General features: G+C 35.0%; 1 protein-coding gene across 13 annotated transcripts in view; it reads left to right on the forward strand.

Annotated features, from left to right (window-relative positions):
- The window catches only part of EPB41L2 (erythrocyte membrane protein band 4.1 like 2), a 111976-nt gene that overhangs the window by 61145 nt on the left and 30666 nt on the right, over positions 1–20165 (forward strand). For all 13 annotated transcript variants that reach the window (XM_050314575.1, XM_050314574.1, XM_050314583.1 and 10 more), the window contains 7 exons: positions 2771–2875; positions 7256–7298; positions 12950–13025; positions 14435–14653; positions 15098–15185; positions 16363–16515; positions 17698–17795. In XM_050314575.1, coding sequence (XP_050170532.1) covers positions 2771–2875; positions 7256–7298; positions 12950–13025; positions 14435–14653; positions 15098–15185; positions 16363–16515; positions 17698–17795 — 782 coding nt within the window. The remainder of the gene's footprint in view (positions 1–2770; positions 2876–7255; positions 7299–12949; positions 13026–14434; positions 14654–15097; positions 15186–16362; positions 16516–17697; positions 17796–20165) is intronic.

Genomic DNA, 20165 nt, shown 5'->3' on the forward strand with positions numbered 1-20165 from the left:
TTATTGACACTGTCTCTTGAAGCATGGCCTTTTCTAGAAAAGTTCTATGTTATCATATAATTACAACTGTGTGGTAATACCTGTCCCCAAATGAATTACAGCGAAATTGAACTTGAAAAGTTTTTGCAAATTAAATACTTTTTAGATTTTTAAAACTGTATCTCAATATATATTTTTAAAATTGAAATAATCAGGGGTCTTACAATTTTACAAGTAGGATCCTATAATGAGAACCATTGCTGGTACTGAGAAGTTTCATGAATCCAGAACAGAGCCCTATAAATACCAGTTTCTGATGCTATGTCTTTGTGCTGCTGTGTAGTGTCAGCTAACATAACTTAGGCTTTGTGGCATGGTGGTGTCTTTCCTTATGTGCAAGAGCGCTAAATTGACAAAAAGATGTTTAAAGATACAGTGGACACTGCTAATGTATAAAAGTTCGGTGTTGGCTATGACTTCGTAGGAAGAAGCTGCAATATTTTACTATTACACTCACAATGTATTTCCTGTAGATTTGTCTGCTTTATGTTTCTATATGTCAAAAACTTTATATTAATTATGGGGTTTAGTATATGAACTTTATAAAAAGGGTAAGTAATTCCAGATACGAACTTAATGATAGCATATATTATTTTTGCACTACTAAATATATTTCCTTTACTGAAATATGTGTAACTGGAACTTGCCTTTGCAAGGTGTGATGACTGACCTGAACATTGACTTGGGAAAAAAAGTGATTATCTATTACGTGCATCTAAGCAGGTTAAGATTCTTCAAACCTTCTCTTACTTATACTTTTCCTGCTTTTAATTTATCTCATTTCTATATTGGCAATTTTTCTTCTAAAGCTAAAGGTGAAACTGTCAAGAAAATTAAGTGGTTACTTCAGACTCTTATGGGAAGTAGTCATCTGTCTTCTTGAAGAGTAAGATTTTTTGAAAGTCCTGGAAAAATTTCAGATTCCTGGTGCTGACTTCTAAGTTCCACTGCCTCGCTGTGATACTTGTGCTACTGACTGTGTTCATTTTATAATTTCGTTCCTTTGAAAACTTTCTGATCTTTGTGAGTAGAATGTCTTCTGGACAATGTGATTTTGAATAAAGCTTTGGATTCTTAGGGAATAAACCAACACCATCGCTCTTTGTTCAGCGCATACTTTTTCTCCCCTCTCCCTCCCCTCTTGGCCTTTAACGCCCTGTGCTGTGGAGCTGAGGGCACGTGCTGAACTGGGGCCCGTTGTGAGCTCTCTGCCACTGTCTGCACGGACAATGGCTGCAGTGTCGCCAGGGCCGCCTGCACGGGGGCAGTGGATGGCGTTTCTGTGGAATTGCAGTAGTGTATGGCATCTACTGAAATCCGTAGGATAAGCAAATACAAGAATTCCTATAAGCTGACAGGTCTCTGAAAAGGACCGTGTTGTGGCCTCATTGACAAATGCCACAAACAGCAGAGCAGTCATGAAGAAGTTGGTTCAAACTGGGAGGCTGCATGCCATTCACGTTCAGATATTAATTTCCCACTCCTGAGTATGTGGTGTGGAGCTATTGCTCTAAATCTTTATCTCCTGTCAGCTGCCATCTCCAGTACAACAATCCTTTTCCTTAAAACCTGGAACACAGAGGCAGGGCCTGGGACCTGCTTTTCATTGCTGGCACTACAGTCATATGGAATGCCCTTGTTTACGTTTCTGGTTTCAGGTACAAGAAACATAGACTGATAGAATTGTTTGAGTTGGAAGGGACCTTAAAGATCTAGTTTCAAGCCCCCTGCTAGGCTTGGACACCTTTCACTAGGCTGGATAGCTCAAAGCCCCATCCATCCTGGCCTTGAACATTTCCAGCTTCTCTGCTTCTAGAACCCTAGCTTCTCTGGGCAAACTTGTTCCACTGTCTCACCACCCTCACAGAAAAGAACTTCTTACTAATAACTAATTTACACCTACTCTTTCAGGTTAAAGCTATTACCCCTTGTCCTGTCACTACATTCCCTTGTAAAAAGTCCCTCCCTGCTCTCATGTAGGCCCCCTTTAGGGACTGGGAGGCTGCCATAAGGTTACAAGAACAGATAAAACTTCAACACTAACTGCTGTTTGCTAAAGTCTAGTACTACCAAGCTACAGCAAGTAGCTTTTTTAGGACACTTTTTAAGAATGTGTTACAAGGATGAGCAGTCTTCAATTATTATTATAAAGTAGAAGACTACAATACTTTTTGTCTCCTGAAGAGGAGAGCACACTTTATTTTTTCAGTGCATCCATATCACGATTCAGAAGTCATTGAGATGTATACCAAAATGATAGAGATGCTGAAGTGAATAGAAATGAACACTGTAGAAACTACATTTTTAGAAGATAATATAGAAAAGGTTGGCTCAAATAAAGAAGTCTTCCATTATTTTAATAATAAAGATTTACAAAAACTAAGACTATTTAGTGGTACCTAATAGGGCAAAATATTTAAATTGATTTAGGTACTGAATTATCCTCGTGTATTCAAGAAATTTTTTTCTTTAATACATTGAGAAAAATTGAAACTTCTCTTTTTATCAAGGATATATATAGCTTTCAAATATGGTGAACAGCATATTGTAAGAAAGTGTATAGCTTTATAATCTGCTTTAATGATATTTTAAGTTTTCCTGTATAATATCACCAAATAACAGTACCTGTAATTAAGGACTTTACTGATTTACTGATAGTAATTTTCTCTTTTTTTTCTCCTGTGTTTTTCCTTTTTTTTTTTTTTCCCTTTCCCTACCCTTCCACCTCCAGAAAAGAGCAAAAGGACAAGTGCTGTTTGATAAAGTATGTGAACATCTCAATTTACTGGAAAAGGACTATTTTGGGCTGTTGTTTTATGAGACTGCAGAACAGAAGGTAAGCCTGTATGAGGGTTTTGTTTGTTTTTCATTCTTTCCACTCAAATAGCTTGGTAAGGTATTTTCTATTAAATGTATACTGTTACAAGCACTTGAGTGAATTTTGCTGCCTTTTCTCAAATACGTGTAAGAATGCTTTATTCAGGAACATGAAGGAAATCCAGCCCATAAGTCTGTGACTATTAGTTCTTTGATTTCTTTTCTTATTAATTTTAAGCTTAAAGAAAATGTTGGCATTTGTAAAGAGGCTAGAAGTGACCCATGACTGATACTGGATGCTAATTTTACAAATGAGTGGTGATTGATATAACTATGTTTAAAAGGATCTCTTAAATACCATTTGATAACTTATTTTCAGTGTTCTTTTGCACTTGCTTGTATGCTAGATGGTTGAGCCCATCTAGATTGTTCAACTGAGAAAAGTCTTAAATGAGTTGGTGGCATGTGTTCCATTAATTATCAAAAACCACCTTGTCTTCCCAGTGTGGGCTGGCTGTTGCTTTCTCTATGAAATAAAGATATACCTGTGGTCATCTTTATCTTCATAAAAAAATCCAGACTAATAACTGCAAATTGAAGTGGGAAAAAATTTTATTTCTTTTTCATCTGTATTTGTAGCAGAACCGTCATTACATTATACATAGTCTAGAAGTTTTTGCTTTTTCTCTGTCATCCTCTTTTTTCTACTATCATGTTTTAAAGTAAGTCTAATTAAGTGGTCTGAATAAATCTGAATTTCTGTCAACTTCTATTCAGATACAGCTGTTTTCTAGAGTTATTTGCTTTGCTGCAAAACTTTCTTTGCAGTATTGAGCAAAATACTCAATCCTTCTGTATTAAGGATACCCACATACTTGTATTTTTACTTAGATATATAATTTTTGTTCTTGGTTTGTAAACCATTTCTAGAAATAAAAACTTCTTTGGTGTAGTAATGAAGAGCATCTCAGTTGATCTTCTGAGTAATATCATAAACTTAATTTTATCTTTTACTTTCACTTGATATCCCTTTATTTCTGCTGCTCACTATTGAAAACTATACATGTACAGCAAAATAACATATAACAGCAGTCTGATCTCTGGCAAGAGAGAAAAGGTCTAATAGCAGACCTGGGATCCTCGAGCTGTTCCAGGAAATAGCCCACATAAGTAGATCCTAGGTAGCCTTGGGTTTTTGAAAACAGAGCAGAAAAGTCTGGAGTGGCGTAGAGTTAAGTGTCCTTTTTTTTTTTTTTTAATGTACCTCTAATTGGACTAAGATTTTTTTGGTGTTCTTCAGTCATGTGAGTGTAGGAGACCAGAATTCCCTACTTTAAAAAGAGCCCATCTGTTTTTTCCTATGCCTTTATCCATGGAGATACTAAAAATTTGACTGGATGTGAACCTGAGCAACCTGATGTAATTCAAAACTAGCTCTTAAATGGTACTTGGACCAGTTATCTCTAAATGTTTCTTTTAGCCTGAATAAATCCTTGAGCTCCCTATCCAGAACTGTGGAAGTGTTACTGTAGCAGCACTAAAAAATTAGGTATATACGTAAATTAAGTGAGAAATATCTGATAATGGGGTCCTCATTTATATGTGGAGTCTAAGTCAAGCACTTACTCAAAGGAAGAGCAGACCACATCTCCCCTGAATTAATGGGCACCAGTAGGCTTTTATTTAAAAACTTCCAGAGAAATCTCGTCCTATCTTTTATGAGGACTAAACAACCACAGTTTTTGGATTTTGTCTTTGTCATACAAGTAAGTTCTTCTCTGGCAGATTTGCATTTCCCACCTCCTGCTCTCACAGAACTTTTTCTGGGTTTAGGGCCCTGCTTTTTGTCCATCTCTGTAATAAGTTCAAGTTCCTTCAGTACCAGTCCTTTCTGATGCATTTTTTTCTCCTGTTATGACTGTTGACTCTTCAGATTGAAATGACACAAATCTCTGACCTCCAGGTCAGTCAGTACTAAATGCTGAATGATGTGTTTTTCCATTCTTGTGGACTCATCACAGCCACCCATTTATTAGCCAGCTGTTGAAATCCATGGCAGCTGTGGCACGTGGAAACTGAATGCCAGGCACTCTTTTGAGCTACCCCCTAATGTACCACTGGGGTACCATTGGAGGAGGAGTCCCATTAACTTTTCTCCATGGGTGTTCTCTGCAGCTGGGAGAGATGTTATGTCTTCAAATCAGACTGATTTTTGTTAGCTTTAATACACACTTTAAAACTAATTAAGTCAAATTAGTCATTAATTCTTTCTTTCTTTTTTACAAATGTTAAATTTCTTAGTGTAAAGTTTAGTTAGGGATTTCACTGCATTATACCCTCAAAAGCATATGAATGCTCCATTCACACTGTAATTGTCGTGCAGAAGTGTTAAAAAGCTTCTGCTCTTATGCTCTGGGTGCCAGCTGAAAGTGCTGCCTTTCTGGATTTGTACAAAATACTTTTGTAATTTTAGAGAACATGTTGTTGTTCTTTGACAATACATTACTTTGTCTCATCTATAATTTTACCATTCACAAATTAAACAAATAGATTTCTGCCTACTGGAGAAAAAAAAAAGTAGTGTGTATACACTTTGTCTTTTGCATTGAAAGACAGACCTGTCTATTCTGCATTAAGAGCTCTAATTCAGGGTAGATTCTTTCATGGTATTTGTTTTATCTGTAACAAAAGACAGAGATGCAGAAAACCCCACCTCTGTAATTATGCCTATAAATGGAATATAAGCATCTGATTTTATTTGACAGAACAGTAATGAAAGTTGGTGGCAAAGTCTGCTTTCAATAAGCTTATTTCAGATTTGGAAAAATCAGAAAATTAAGTGTATAACTTTTGTAAAGAAAGGATTATTCTTCTCATCCTCCATCGTATTCTGTGTTGTTCATTCTTTTCTCCTTCTTTATAGTGATAAAATAAAAAGCAATGAAAGTAATATACTCAGGAATGCTAGTTTTCTACTGTAGCTATGCCATACTATATTCTGTATTTTTTTTATGCTATATCTGAAATTTAAGAATTTAAGCTACTTCTACTTATCTTTGTAACTGCAAGAATATGGTTGAGTGTAATTTCAGAATGGAATTCATGCCAAAACTGAAAACCTAGGATGATAACTGTAGCTGAAGTGAGTCTCGGTTAAAACTGTTTGAAGACTTATGTTGTCTTACAAGGTCTTTGCACATCAAGGTTCTTTCAACAGATAGCAGTTTTTTCTGACTTAAGCAGAATAAATAGTATCCAGAATTTTGGTGAAGCTTTGTAACAATGTTATGAACTGTGCCACCTCTGGAAAAATCATAGTAGCTATGAAAAGCAGAGGTCACAGACTTCCTAAAGCAAGAGATGTGGTATTCTCTTTTTTTTTACGTTAAAATTGTTAAAAATTATAAAAAGGGGGTTTTGCATTTGATTTGTAAATAGTATTTATCTAATATATACATGCTACACTTGTGATGAAATCTCCTTGAATCAAAGTCATTTACAGCAGGGAACTTGGTATTTTGGGTCATATTCATAGGAGCCACATTTTCTATTAGCAGAGATGATCTGTCTTAAAGATTTTCTTTAGAAACTTTGCAAAAACATAGTTTCATGTTCTCCTAATCCATACAGACATATGAAACTGTAGCCTAGCATTTTTATCTCCTTGAAGTGAATTGGACTTTGGGTGCAAAAGCCTGTAATAGAGACTGAGGGACATGGTACTGAGAAACAGTGTTGCATCTGGAATTTGTTTGGTACCATAGACTGAAAAAGGTGAGTCACATTATACACAGTATCCATTAGTTAGGCAAGAAAAATTGGTAGAAGTATGCCTTTCCCAAAATTTGTGCTGGCACTGAGGGGTCCACTCAGACTTTAAAGCTGCTAATGCCTTCAGTGGTTTAGGAAAAAGCAGATACTGTCCTTGACCTCGAAAGTCGGTTTCTAATTCTTCCCTACCTCACACATTCTGTCTTTGAAATGTTGCAAGGCCTGCTGTCAGGCTGACTGTGTGCAAGTGTATTTCTTCCCTGTATGTGTTTGAATATGTGTGTCTGGCCATGAGAAATAAAGGTTCAAACACTTTAAGAATTAAGTTCACAGTAACTGTAGTTAAAAGGCTTATGTTTCTAGTCTCTCACACAAATTGTTTTCTAACATGTATGGGTGAAACTAGTCAACAGGAGTTACTGATAAATATATGTGACCGATTTCATAGTCTCCCTTCCCAAAGTTAAATTTTTTGATGATCTGTCACAGTGCAGTCTCTTTGCACGTATCAGTAGTAAGTAAAATGCTATGAACTATTTTGATAGGTTGCACAGATTATATTAAAATATTTTTTGTATTGAGGATTTTAAATGCTGGGTGTGGGGGTTTTTGTCTTTTTATTTTTCAGAACTGGCTAGATCCTTCAAAGGAAATCAAGAGACAAATTCGAAGTAAGTACTTCTTTATTCAGATGTTAGGCTCCTTTTATTTCCTCACAGAAATATTCTTCATAAACTTAGTAGCCTGGATGTTGACTAAATTGCATGCTTATAGGTTTAAAATAATCTTTGTCTGATAACGATGCATTCAGCCTTAAAAGAGAAAGCAAATCTTCTGTTTCTGTCTACTGTCTAAGAAGGAGAGAGTCACTCATCTTTCTACTGTAGAAGTTAATTATTGTACTAGCTATTGCCCCCAAATTTTCCTTCGTTGTATGTGAAGAATGGTTGATATTTTTGCCTTCTGAAACAGTAGATGCTTTTCAGCTTTGTGCTGATATTTGAGTTATTGCATGGAGAATGTCATTTTGCAAAGGTGGTCATGACTGTTGCCACAGGACTTTATAACTTCAAAGACTCACCAGAAAAATATGAAACTCTACAAAGAGAATTAATATATCTTACAGAAAATGTGTACTCTTCAATAGTGATCAGTCCAGCACTGACTTTTTTGATGTGTCCATTTCTAGAATGGAAATGGAATAGAGAGCATAATCTTGGAATCTCTCACTGCAATGCTTTTCAGACTGAGTCTGTCTGAAATGCCTTTCTACTTCCTATACTCAATACACGATGAATAATTTATTTTACCCTGTTAGCATAAAAATCTGTCAAAGCTCTTCACTGCCTGGGGTAGCTTCTCCATGGGGACTTTATGGAGAGTAAATTTAGATGATACTCTACCTGAGTCTACATATCACAAAATAAGTAGCCATTAAAAAATGCTAGACAGCCATTGCCCTTACTGAACTTCATCCCATTGCTTTACTAATTTGTGGCCAATCCAGTGCTTTTTGCTGTTGTTGTTTTGTTTTTGATGGAAACCTTTTGGTAATACCTGTTAGGAAACATAAGTGGGGAGAAGAGGATGATGATAATATTTACATGTCTGCACTTTCAACACAACAGTAATTTGAGGAACTGACTGTACTTGTAATTAAGAACAACTGAGTGTTATTTATAATGATAAATACATGGTTTCTTTACTATTGTTTTAAGGCAACACTCAATTTTTCCAGAAATCATAGTGTTGTTAATTTTGTTTTCTTTAGATCTTTGCGTATTGAGGAAATCCCTTACTAGGAAGGTGTAGTCTGTATTTTCAGTACAGAAATCTAAGTTACAGAAACTTCCTTGGAAACTGTTTTTTTTTGATCCAACATATATATGTTGTATAACCAAACCAGACCTATTAAAATGGTGAATGTGAAGTAGTAACCATACTTTTAATTAAGGAAAAGTTACTGGTGTTGTAACTTCTTGTTCTGCAGGTCTTTAGTGAAAACCTATTAGTTGTCCAGATATGTGGGCTAAAGGCTGTTTTGTTTTTGATAAATGACATAATATTGATACTTTCTGTATCAACTTTGTTGATACAAATGTTGTTGATACTTATTTGTCTTCTGTAGTGATTTGCATGCTATCTGGCCTACGTATTAGCGTCAAAAATTTGAAGTGTAACAACAGACCTGAAAATTTTTGGATTCTCTACACAATGTTTTTTTAATACTGTATCATATGAGCTACCAAAAAAATACTTTAAGGGGATGTGATTTTTTTCATACAGCATGACGACCTACATTTTGTATTAGAGAGCAAGTCCAGTTTCTTGAATTAGGAATCATGACTAGGTTTTTTTTCTCCAATCGATAGTACTTCAGAGTTGATGGGCATAATAAAGTAAACAGACAAGTAACAACACCATTTTAAGGATTTTTAAATGAAACTTGCTTACACAAATTTGCAAGTAATTGGCATGCTGTCAGTCATGTTCCTCATAATCAGTCTAATAAAGTTTCCAGATATTGGAATGTACAGCAGACACATTAAATCCCCCAGATACAAGGGTATCAAGCAGTGAGACTTTTCTTTGTTTCAGGCTTAATTCTAAATATATTTGTCTTTGAATCAAGAATGGAAATCTTATGTGCAAAAATACTCATACAGTTTAAGATACCTGTAAACCTATTAGTCCATTTGAAGAAACTCATTTCTTTTTCTCTTGTGTAGCACAGACTGAAGCACTAGCATGCAAGATAAGCGTATCTGGACAAATACATTAATCTGAGCACACAAAGGTGACAAATTTGGAAGTGTAGTTCAGCACATCAGTTTGCAACATAATATTTATAACAATCTCTGTCTCTCCTAAGTGCAAGCAACACCAATGCTCTGCACATGGGGCATGTATGTACCGCCTGTGACTTGGGAAGATGAAATAATAGTCCTGTAGTCTCCCTAAATCATTTTCTGCAGGCTGCCTCTTGTTACATCACGGTCCTCAGGCCCTCTCTGTGATCTCTTATTTGTAGAGGTTGACTTTTGGCTGGGCAGTTATGTGGGATCTCAGCAATTACTGATGTTATTTTGGCTAATGAACATGATCCACAAATTACTGTCTCTGTTCTCAGGGCTACAAAGGTGACAAAAATCTTGTTTGCTTTCAGCCAGCCTGATCTCTTCAGGAAAATGAATTCTTGACTTTTTTTAGCTCATGTACTTGGCTGTCCACTGGCATGTGTTAAAACCTCTAATTACTTCTTTCAGGGACAGGTGGGTAATTACATTTCTGTCACTATCTTCTTGAAAATTGCTACATCTAAGATGGATTCAGGCTTTTGCAAAACTGAGAACCTCAGCTTGAATCTTGTGATGGTACAAGCAGTAGCAACTCACCTTGGAACAGTCAACTCTCAGACACAGAGGGTGGGTCACCCTTATAAAAATCTCAAATTGGGATTTTGTCTGTTTAAACCAAAAGTAATATTATGTCAATTAAATATTTTTCTAGTCTGCAGCACAATTAGTGTGTTTACTGCAAAAAATACTTCCATATCACATAGTCTTTGTATATCTTATGAGATGGTGATGGTTTGGATGTTGTGAGGGCACAGTAGACTGTGGTACTAAGGGAAGTTTGAATTAATTAAGAAAGGGCTTGCATTTTAAATTTACAACTCTGACTATCAGTCTGATTTTAATGCTAACAATTATATGGTTATGCTCAGATACCAAAATATGGTGGTCACTTTATGCAGGTTCCCTTCACTTTATATTAATTTATTTTATATATATATAACTATATATGTGTAAGAGTTGTAGCTAATTTTGATCTAAGCTAATTACACTAGAGTATAGCTTGTTATTGTTCAAGAGAACTAAGTACCTGTGCCAAGGGAAGACATTTCCTGCAAAAGTTGACACATGAGAGATCATGAGTAAGAGTCAGGAAAAGCCTTTACTGGAAAAATACCCAACTTAGTGACTTTTCCCATTTAAAGGGATGAGTCATGTTAATTGTATGCTGCTAGCTGGTTGGTTCTGTTGTATTCTTTTTCTCTAAGAATGTGCCTAAAGTTGCCACAGAAGCATTTTTGATGTAACAAGCTGGCTAGAAAAATTTTTGACATTTCTGTAGCCCATACTATTAAACATCAAAACACAGAGAGCCTTTTGAGGGACAGAATGCTAAATATAATTTTAAATTAGGGTGGGTTTTTTTTGCCTCGGCTACCAACTCAGTAAAAAACCAGTAATAATGTGCATTATTGTGTGAAGGCAATTAAGTTTGAATGCCTTGGCTGTGCAGCCATAAACAGTATGCTTTAGTGAGAAGTATAGACTGTGTACATTGTAATATATTTGCTAGTCTATATTTAGGGGATAAATGTGCTTTCAATAATGAGACAAAATATATGGTCACCAACTGTCTAGAAAATATTTAGTACAAAGTCAACTTCAATTTATTTTTTCAATAAATTAGCAATGGAATGAGTAGACACATGAAATTTTTCGAAGTCCATACACTCAGAGGATTTATGGACTTTATAGCTTTTTACAGAGAATGTGTTCTTTTAATTTTGTTTTTTATTCAAACCATGTCTAGGTCTTCTGCTTTCTGAAAGTTAACTGTAGAAATGCTGACAAGAATGAGCAACAGGTTAAACAGGAAATCGTATATGACTAGTTGAACTGCAGTTTTAGACCAGGAAAAATTGCTTAATGCCAGGAAACACTGCTTTATTCCAGGAAAACTTTAAGACTGTTTTAATATCTGTGTGGAAGGACACACATCCTTCATCCAGTTCTCCACATCCCACAGCCCTGTTAACGTTACATTTCTCCCTGAATGCCTTTTGCATAGGTATTTTGGCCCAGTTCCTCATATTTATCAGTTTGGCTTACTCAATATCAGCATCTTTTCATTAAATAATGCTAATTCCCTGGTAGATTAATAATGGAAGTAGGTAAATCTATTCCAGCTTTAACTGTGTTTGTTATGCTGTATAAATTAATCAGTGTTAGATTTTTTTTAAAAGATATTTTTGTCTTAATTCTGTTTTGCAGTGTATTGCAGTAGATGATGCAATGATAAATTAGGCCTTCTCATTTAAGGAGTTCTGCTGTATTTTGTACACAAAATTGTCATTTTTCTAACACAAACTTGACAACTGGTAATGTTAAGATAGAATAAAACCCTGAGCTCTCAAAAAGACATAGTATCTTAGCAGCCAGGGGCAGAATGAGGTTCACTCTTGAACAGAAATGGAAGTGCTTCAGTGAATAGTAGTGTCTGAAAAACCTCAACAGTTTTTGAAATATTGAAAGACATTAGGAATTTACATTAGGAATTTTGACACAAGGTACCTCTTTACCTTTAATAGTTGTGAAATTTTAGAACAGGGGTGTTTTTTAAGAAAATAATCTTAAGCAAAAATGTTAGCACTTTTTTCTAGCATTGTGTTGGACATCTGCATTGTCCTTAATAAAACCTGTTAGAATTAGGGAAGTTCTATATTTTGGTAAGGTATTGGTACTTTCCAATTACAATACTGGTAGATCAGCATTCTGAAAACATGTTTTAATTATTGAGGTATGACTTAGTTTTCAAATCTTAAAAATTTATTTAAAAATAGAGCAAGGATTAAAGGCAACATTTTATGCTTTTTCAAATGTTTAATCTAGTATTAACCACACTTTTGCTTAAAAAGATGCATGTGTTGTTAACAATTCTAACACCCGAGAATTAAAACTTAAATACCATTGCTTTTGTATTTGCTAAATGTGGTGTTTACCAGAAAAATATTTTAAAGTGGGAATGGGTAATATTTTTTGTCTTTCATGCATTCTCAATTAATAATTTATTATCTTTCTGTCATATACAACACAGACCTCATTTTGACATCTTGTTCGCAGTTACTGTACAGTCTCAAACCAACTCAGTTTAGACAGGACAACATTGTTATCCTTGGAAGAGTTAGAAATAAACACCAATTCAAGTGCCTTTGAACACACAATAGCTTCAAAGTGTTAAAATATTATGATAGGTTTCAAATTAAAAATGTCTTCTGATATTTGCATAAGCTGCTGTAAAACATTATCTTAAAGTCATTTTTAGCATGCTGATCTTTCACTGTGTGTCTGAGTTGCTAATAAAAATAATCTATGCTTCTTACTAATGTTATGCAAAAAGAAAGAAAAAAACATTCTTTGAGATTTCAGTGATTAAGATTTATGTGACTGCCTAACATTTTTCTGTAAGATTCTCTCTTTGCTTGCTTCAACTTATTTGAGATTAACAATCAGATATTTCTCATGTTTAGGTTTACCTTGGATATTCACCTTTAATGTGAAGTTTTATCCCCCTGATCCTTCACAATTGACTGAAGACATCACTAGGTATGCACAGTTCCTAATTTTAAACTTAAGATTACTACTAATCTAATTGGAAAGCAATATAAAATTTATTCTTCAGTTTCTGGATACGGTACACTATAGATGTTCTTACATACATCAAATGCTTTTTGGAGCAAGGTTGAAAAGGTAAAGTGAAAACTTCTGGAAGAAACCTGAGCAAGAAGAATTTAATGATAAGTGGGGATATTATTTGGGCAGGAGGTAAGATATGGGTGATGGCATTTGAAAGAAGCAAGTGGTTTATTGTCAGTCTGCTGCTTTAGTATAAACCAAACAAGGGCATTGGTGGTTTTGAGCAAAATATACATTAAATAAAGCCATGAAACATAATAAAATAATTCTCTTCCAAACTTCTTAGATAGAAAATACTTAGAATGCAGTGGATACTAGGCACCTAAAAAGTAGCATTGTAAGACTAACATAACTGGGGATTGAGTGCAGGCAATTGACTCATTTTTTTAGGAAAACCTAAATATTAGTTTTAGGTTAATGCTAGCTGACTCTGTCGAGGCAAGATGTATGTTACTACTACACATTGCATTGGATCAGTCTTCTGCTCAAAATGAGATAATTACGCAAGTATGCAGTTGATATATTGCTACAAATAGTCTAAGACATTTAGTGCAGAGTATATTTAAAAGAAGCTGTGTTTTCTTTGAAAATTTTCTGAGAGTTGGTTGGCTTTTCAATTGTGCATTCAATTGATAAAAGCAATTCTGTTATATCTTAAAGCTAAACTCCTTAAAATTTAAGTTTCACTAGTAAGACTTTTTTTTTTCCTTTACATACAAAACTATCTGTAGAATGTTAAGCTGATTGTTAACTTGTTAAATTTGGTAGAAGACTCTATGCAGTTCCTGAAATATTAAATTCTAATACGTACATGGTTTAAGGAAGGTAATTATGGTTTCAGTACTAAACTAGATTTTCTTTTGTGTATTACATGACTTGATTAGCTTGTGAACTGCAAGGGATATAAAAGTTTGAGTTTTAAAGCCAAAGGGAAATGTCAAAGAAATGCAGAGCTTTTTATTTTTAAACCATAGATACCCACAGGCTACAACGTGAACTGAAGGAGTTTCTAAGGAAGCTTTTATTTAAAACTACAATTACAATTTACATTGGAAATCAGAATTTTTCCTGCTTTTCACAATTTTTATGAAAGTAACATTGACTCTTACAAACGAAGTGAAATTTACTGTGTGATAATAATGCTCAAATAATGTAAGGTGTAACAAGTCATTAATGATTGACTTATTTTAAAATATTCTTTCATGATTACATGCATGTCGATGAATTCTGTCATATCTCTTATTAATTTGCTACTGGTAACACTTTTCGCTATTCTTCTTTGTTTCCCCCACTCCCCTCCCCCATCCTTTGTCTTCTAGGTATTTCTTGTGCCTACAGCTTCGTCAGGATATTGTATCTGGTCGTCTGCCCTGTTCTTTTGTGACTCACGCCCTCCTTGGTTCGTATACCCTGCAGGCTGAGCTGGGTGATCATGACCCAGAGGAACACCGAAGTGATTATATCAGTGAATTCCAATTTGCACCCAATCAAACTCAAGAAATGGAAGAGAAAGTGGCTGAGCTACACAAAACACACAGGTGTGTCAGATACAGAGGGATTAAATGAAGCCATCGTGCTTTGTCTCATTTATGTCAGTTCTTTTAAGAATATGAGCTGAAATTATTGTTACTTTGGAAATTGTTTGTTGTTTAACCAAAGCGTCTTAGTTTTGTGTTTTCGAAAATTTCAGTTTGAGAACAGTAGCTTCACTAAGATCTCTGAAGAGAATTTTTGGAGAAAATATTTTTATCTGAGCACATCAATTAGTTTAAGCAACATACAGCTAGAAAATGTTTTGAAAGAGTGAAGGTGAAAATCTGTGCTAAAGGAAAACAATATGCTCTGAAAGAACACTACCTGTAGGGCACAAATGCTTGATACCTTATAAACAGAGGTTTTTCTATGTATCTGCATTCCAGGATTGCACTCAGTTTTGACTCAGTTTTTTGTGAGTAAACTCAAGGCTTATTCAATGGTTTTAGGGGCTTGACTCCAGCACAAGCGGATTCCCAGTTCCTAGAAAATGCAAAGAGACTCTCCATGTATGGAGTGGACTTACATCATGCCAAGGTATTGGGGATTGCTTTTGTTTTGTTTTATGATAGACATGCTTAGTATTAAAGAAAATAGTATATATAGATTGTTTTTTAAAAAGTTATGTGCCTAATTCTTGGTTATAAGCCTTTATCTCTTGGTCACAGTAATTACTCAGTTTATAGATCTAACATTCTTAGAACTTGTTTTATGTCTAACTTTATTTACTACATAGACTTATGTGAAGCTTTGAAGTAATATTTTATTCATAAGAGCATATAAATACATTTAAAATGTTAGATTTTTTTATGCCAAGGAGATGTTGGGCCATAAAGTAAAACCTGAAAGAAGATGTAATTGTTTCCATAATACCATGAAGAGTTGAAAACAGATGGGAGGAGGTCTTGGGGGAGAGTGTATTTTAGTGCTTTTCTACTTCTCTGGATAGGTCAAATCCAGAATCTCAAATCATTAGGAAACTGAGGTATGCTAAGCATATCAGTCATATATTTAAAAAAGAAAAACCAAGACTTGGAGAAACATTGTTTAATTTTGTTTTGTTAGTTATGTGGATGAAGCAACTTCTTAATGACAGTGTTGGCATTTGATGTAGTTGTTTTGTTGTTGGGGAGGACATGAGATGCTGCTGTATTGCGTAGGGTATCAAAGCATTATCAGTAAGTGATTAGTTTTGTAGCCTGTAAAACTTGCATCAAATACTGTCAGTGGAAGAGGATGCTCAGAAACCTTTCTATTACTTCCTGTATCTTTACTGGAATAGTAGGTGACTGTAAAGTTGGTCAATCACCAACTTGTTCAGACTTTCACTGACTGCTTTAAGTTGGAAAGGCCTGGTTTTAGTTTTTCTTCTTTTAATATTTGTTGAAATTATTGGTAGCGCATACACTGGCCATACCCTTCCTTGCTTTTAAGTTGTTAAATTAGTCCCTATTACCAGAATATTGAAGAATTTCCCAGAACTGTGACATATGCTTTGGCGTATGAGTGCCAAAACCGTAACTTTGAGTTGGAAACCTTTCCTAAAAAATTAATATACTTGGCTGTTTTTTATTTAAGGCTCTCATTGTCAGAGTCTTCCAGGTTTGAATATGAAACATGTCCCAGTTGCATTATTTTCCCTCTAGGTATGTCAGCAATAATTGTATGGAATGTTATTAAACTGATTTTTATGAAATTGTCTCATACATGATAGGATTCTGAAGGTGTGGATATCATGTTGGGTGTATGTGCTAATGGTCTGCTGATTTACAAAGATAGACTCCGGATCAACCGCTTTGCTTGGCCAAAAATTCTGAAGATTTCATACAAGCGAAGTAATTTCTATATCAAAGTCAGGCCAGCAGAAGTAAGTAGCATCGTTTTCTCTTGTTTCTTTTGTGAGATCATTTTTATCCAGCAACGAGAAAACATCCTCATTTTTTCCCCAGTTGCCCTCATAAGCTTATGAGGGATTTGAGCAGAACTTAGGAGTGTTTTTTCCTCTTCAGATTCTACTGATTGTATTAAACACCTTGAATAGTAAATGCAAACCAAGAAGAAAATCTGTTTTCTTTTGTTAATAGATACCATCTTTTAATTTTACAGGGTTTTTTGCAGAGAAAGCTAGTTACACTGGATGTGTTTTTACTGTCTATACAAACCTGCAGTCCTGGGAGAGAGGCAGCTTCTCTTCCTCTTTGGGTATAACTGTTCACCAAATGTCAGTGAATCTAGTTGGTGGCTGTAATCGAAGGCTTGAGTTCCTGTAGGATGTTTTAACTTTTTCTGTCAGCTGCTGTGGAAGTTGTGGATTCAACTTCCTTTTCAGTTACTGACAAAAGTTTGTGGGAGTTGCTTGGGGGGGAGGGGGAGGAGGCTACATTTTGAACACATTGTAACTGGAAATTTAACAAAACCTGAAAATGTCAGACGCTGTAATACTTTTTTAGATTATACTCTAAAATATTTAAGGTAGCTTTTACTGTGTGAATAAATAAAACAAAAGAGAAGTCATACCAGTTTTACAATACTAGCATTGTAGTTTTGTAAGTTTTGGAACACAGATGTATTGTTCTTGCAGTTCCTGATAGTGTGCGTAGATTAAATACTTTTGCTAAGAAACTGTTATACAATGAAACAGATCACGTAAGCTTAACACTACAGTATGCATTTCAGACTCTTATTAAATTCAAGGAAAGTGTGCAGCACATCCTGCAGTACAGTTGCTTCATGCAGTTTAGGTGCATTGGTCAACTACTCAGAAAATCAGCAAGGAACACTGAAGTATTACTGGATTTCTCAAGAGTCATTAGTACAAATTAGGAAGTGATAATGTGGTTATTACCCATCATGACTTAGCCCAACAAGTGTAATTCTTATAAAAGGCTGGAAATGCTGATCTTTTTCAAATTTATTTTTTTTTTTATCTTATGAAGTCTTATGACAGGAATGTTACAGCTTGATACAGTAATGGAACTATCTGAACAATACCTATTAATTAATAGCCAGCTTAAGGAAATGGGTTAATTTATTTGTGGATTCTTTCCAGCTGGAACAGTTTGAGAGCACTATTGGGTTCAAACTGCCAAACCATCGGGCTGCTAAAAGGTTATGGAAGGTTTGTGTGGAGCACCATACTTTCTTCAGGTAAATGATCATTCTCTGCTTCCCCCACTTTACAAGGTATGCTCATATCTTTCTTTTAAAGGATACGAGGAAAATAGAGATTTCCCCTCATCTTTGCCCCTAATTTTTCAGTCCAGTAATGCCTCTTAGAAGACACCCTGACAATCCCTGACTTCAAATTACCAATTCTTAAAGTCTCAAGTACAATTAAGTGCTTTATCAAAAATTTCAGAGTGCTAACAGGATGGAACTAAACAAGCGATTGTGCATCACTGGAAATATTCAGGAGTTGTCTGGATGCAATCCTGTGCAATGTTCTCTAGGATCATAGAATAATAGAATCAGCCAGATTGGAAAGGACCTCAGAGATCATCAAGTCCAGCCCTTGATCCACTACCACCGTGGTTGACCCTGCTTAAGCAGGGATGTTGGACCCACTGTGGTCCCTTCCAACTGGACTCATTTTGTGGTTCTAAGATTTCCTGAGAGATTGACTCTTCGGAACAACCATCTAGAAAGCTTCACAAGAAGCTCTCAGGGCTTGACATTAATCTTCATTCAATTAGCTTTAATGTTAGTATTCAATTAACTTGAATATTCTGCCAAGTGTAAATGCTTACAGCTGAGTTTTTCCTTACTTGTGAGCTGGGATGAGTTCACAGTCATTCTTCGAAGAAGATAATCACTTTAAAAATAGACTATTGTTTATGTAATAATCCATAACCTCTGTATTCTTTTCCCCAGCAAATGAGGAACATAAAATTCTGAATTGGTCATTGAAACTATGATCTATTTGTAAGTGAGCACTTGACAACAGGCCGCAGAGTTGTACCTCTGTCTACTTCCTCCAGGGAAAAAGGAATTAAAGAATCTTCATTTGATTTTTATAGTAACACACATTTCATCAGGGAATGCATGTGCTCCATGCAGCCTAGGAGTCACAGATGTAGGTTGAATCTCCTAAGAATTGGATAGGCATTAAATCTCAGTTTCTTGTTTTAAAGCACAGTAACTGGGGTATGTAAAGGGTAAGCTTTCTCCTTCAATAGCCTGGGTTTTTTTAAAAAGCAGTTGTGTTTTAAAGTAGATGCAATCCTGTTGCTGAATATACTTGCTAGATTGAGAACTTCAGAAAACTTGGGTACCAGGAGACTGTGCACAATGAAGTGTTTATTAATAGTCTTCAAATAACTCATGCAGTGATTTACTTTGCTGGTAAACTGTATTTCCTAGTTTTATAGTAATAAAAAAGATATGAGTAAAGAAAAAACAAATCTTATTGAAGTCAAAAATCCTAAACTGACAAATACGATTTGCAAGTATGAAAGTTTTTGGGAGCATTAATAGGTATGAGATGATCTTACTACAGAAATTCTGACATAATAAAAATAATTGGATTTTATTCTAATCAGAAGTGGCTTTTCCTAACCAGGAATGACATTACAACAAGAATTATGTAACAAATACTTCAACCATTCTGTAAAATCCATATACTCCACTGATGTCATCTGATGGAAAATCCTCAGAACGTTTCATCCCGATTTAAAAACAGTAAAATAAATCCAGCTCTATTTTCCTCCAAAGATAGAAAGCAGAAAGCAATTGCTGCAGTGTGTAAAGCTTGTCTATGATGCCACAGTAAATTGTATACAGTTTAGATGTATATTTTTAGCTTTCAAATTTCTTAGCATGCCTGATATAACATGGTAAGATTCCTTGTGTTGTCTTATGTAATGTTTTAATTTTTCTCAAATGACCACCTTAAGATACATTTTCTTATAATGTGTAGGAAATTCAGCCAATATATGAAGTTATTTATAAAAGTTGTAATGAAATATTGAAATATTGAAAATTACAACCAAAAGGCATTGTATTCACTTGTTATCAGCTTAAACATGTGGGATTCCAGTACCATTTTCAAAGAGCAGCAATCTACTTCAAAAATATAGTCAGACTATATATCTACATTAATCTTTTGAGGTAAGCTTAGTTGGGAGCTCTGGATCTTAACCAGCGTCTCCAGCAACCTGCTTATATTTGCACTTTGAGGTTTTATTTGAAATTTTCGTAAATGTTTGTGTCTCCTCAGAATGCCTTAAAGTGGTAAAAGCATAGTTTTCAGTTATTTTATGTAATTAGGCCTGTAATACAAAAAAATCCATTCAAGTGCCCTTAATCAGGAAGTAATTAGTTGTTTTTTCCACATTAAAAGATTAAAAGTTTATCTCAGCAGGGTGGAAGATAAAAATGGCAGTTAATGCTGTAGCCTTGCCAAGAACAGAACTGGAAAATCAAGAACAGAAGGAACCTTGGAAAAACCCTTTTAGCCTTCTTCCTCTTAGTACATAATGCACTCTCTTTGAAATAATGGGGAGAAAGACTGTCTTACAG

Source organism: Myiozetetes cayanensis, unplaced genomic scaffold (assembly GCF_022539395.1).
Source record: "Myiozetetes cayanensis isolate MyiCay16 unplaced genomic scaffold, myiCay2020 scf2-11, whole genome shotgun sequence".
In the NCBI taxonomy this organism is placed as follows: Eukaryota; Metazoa; Chordata; class Aves; order Passeriformes; family Tyrannidae; genus Myiozetetes; species Myiozetetes cayanensis.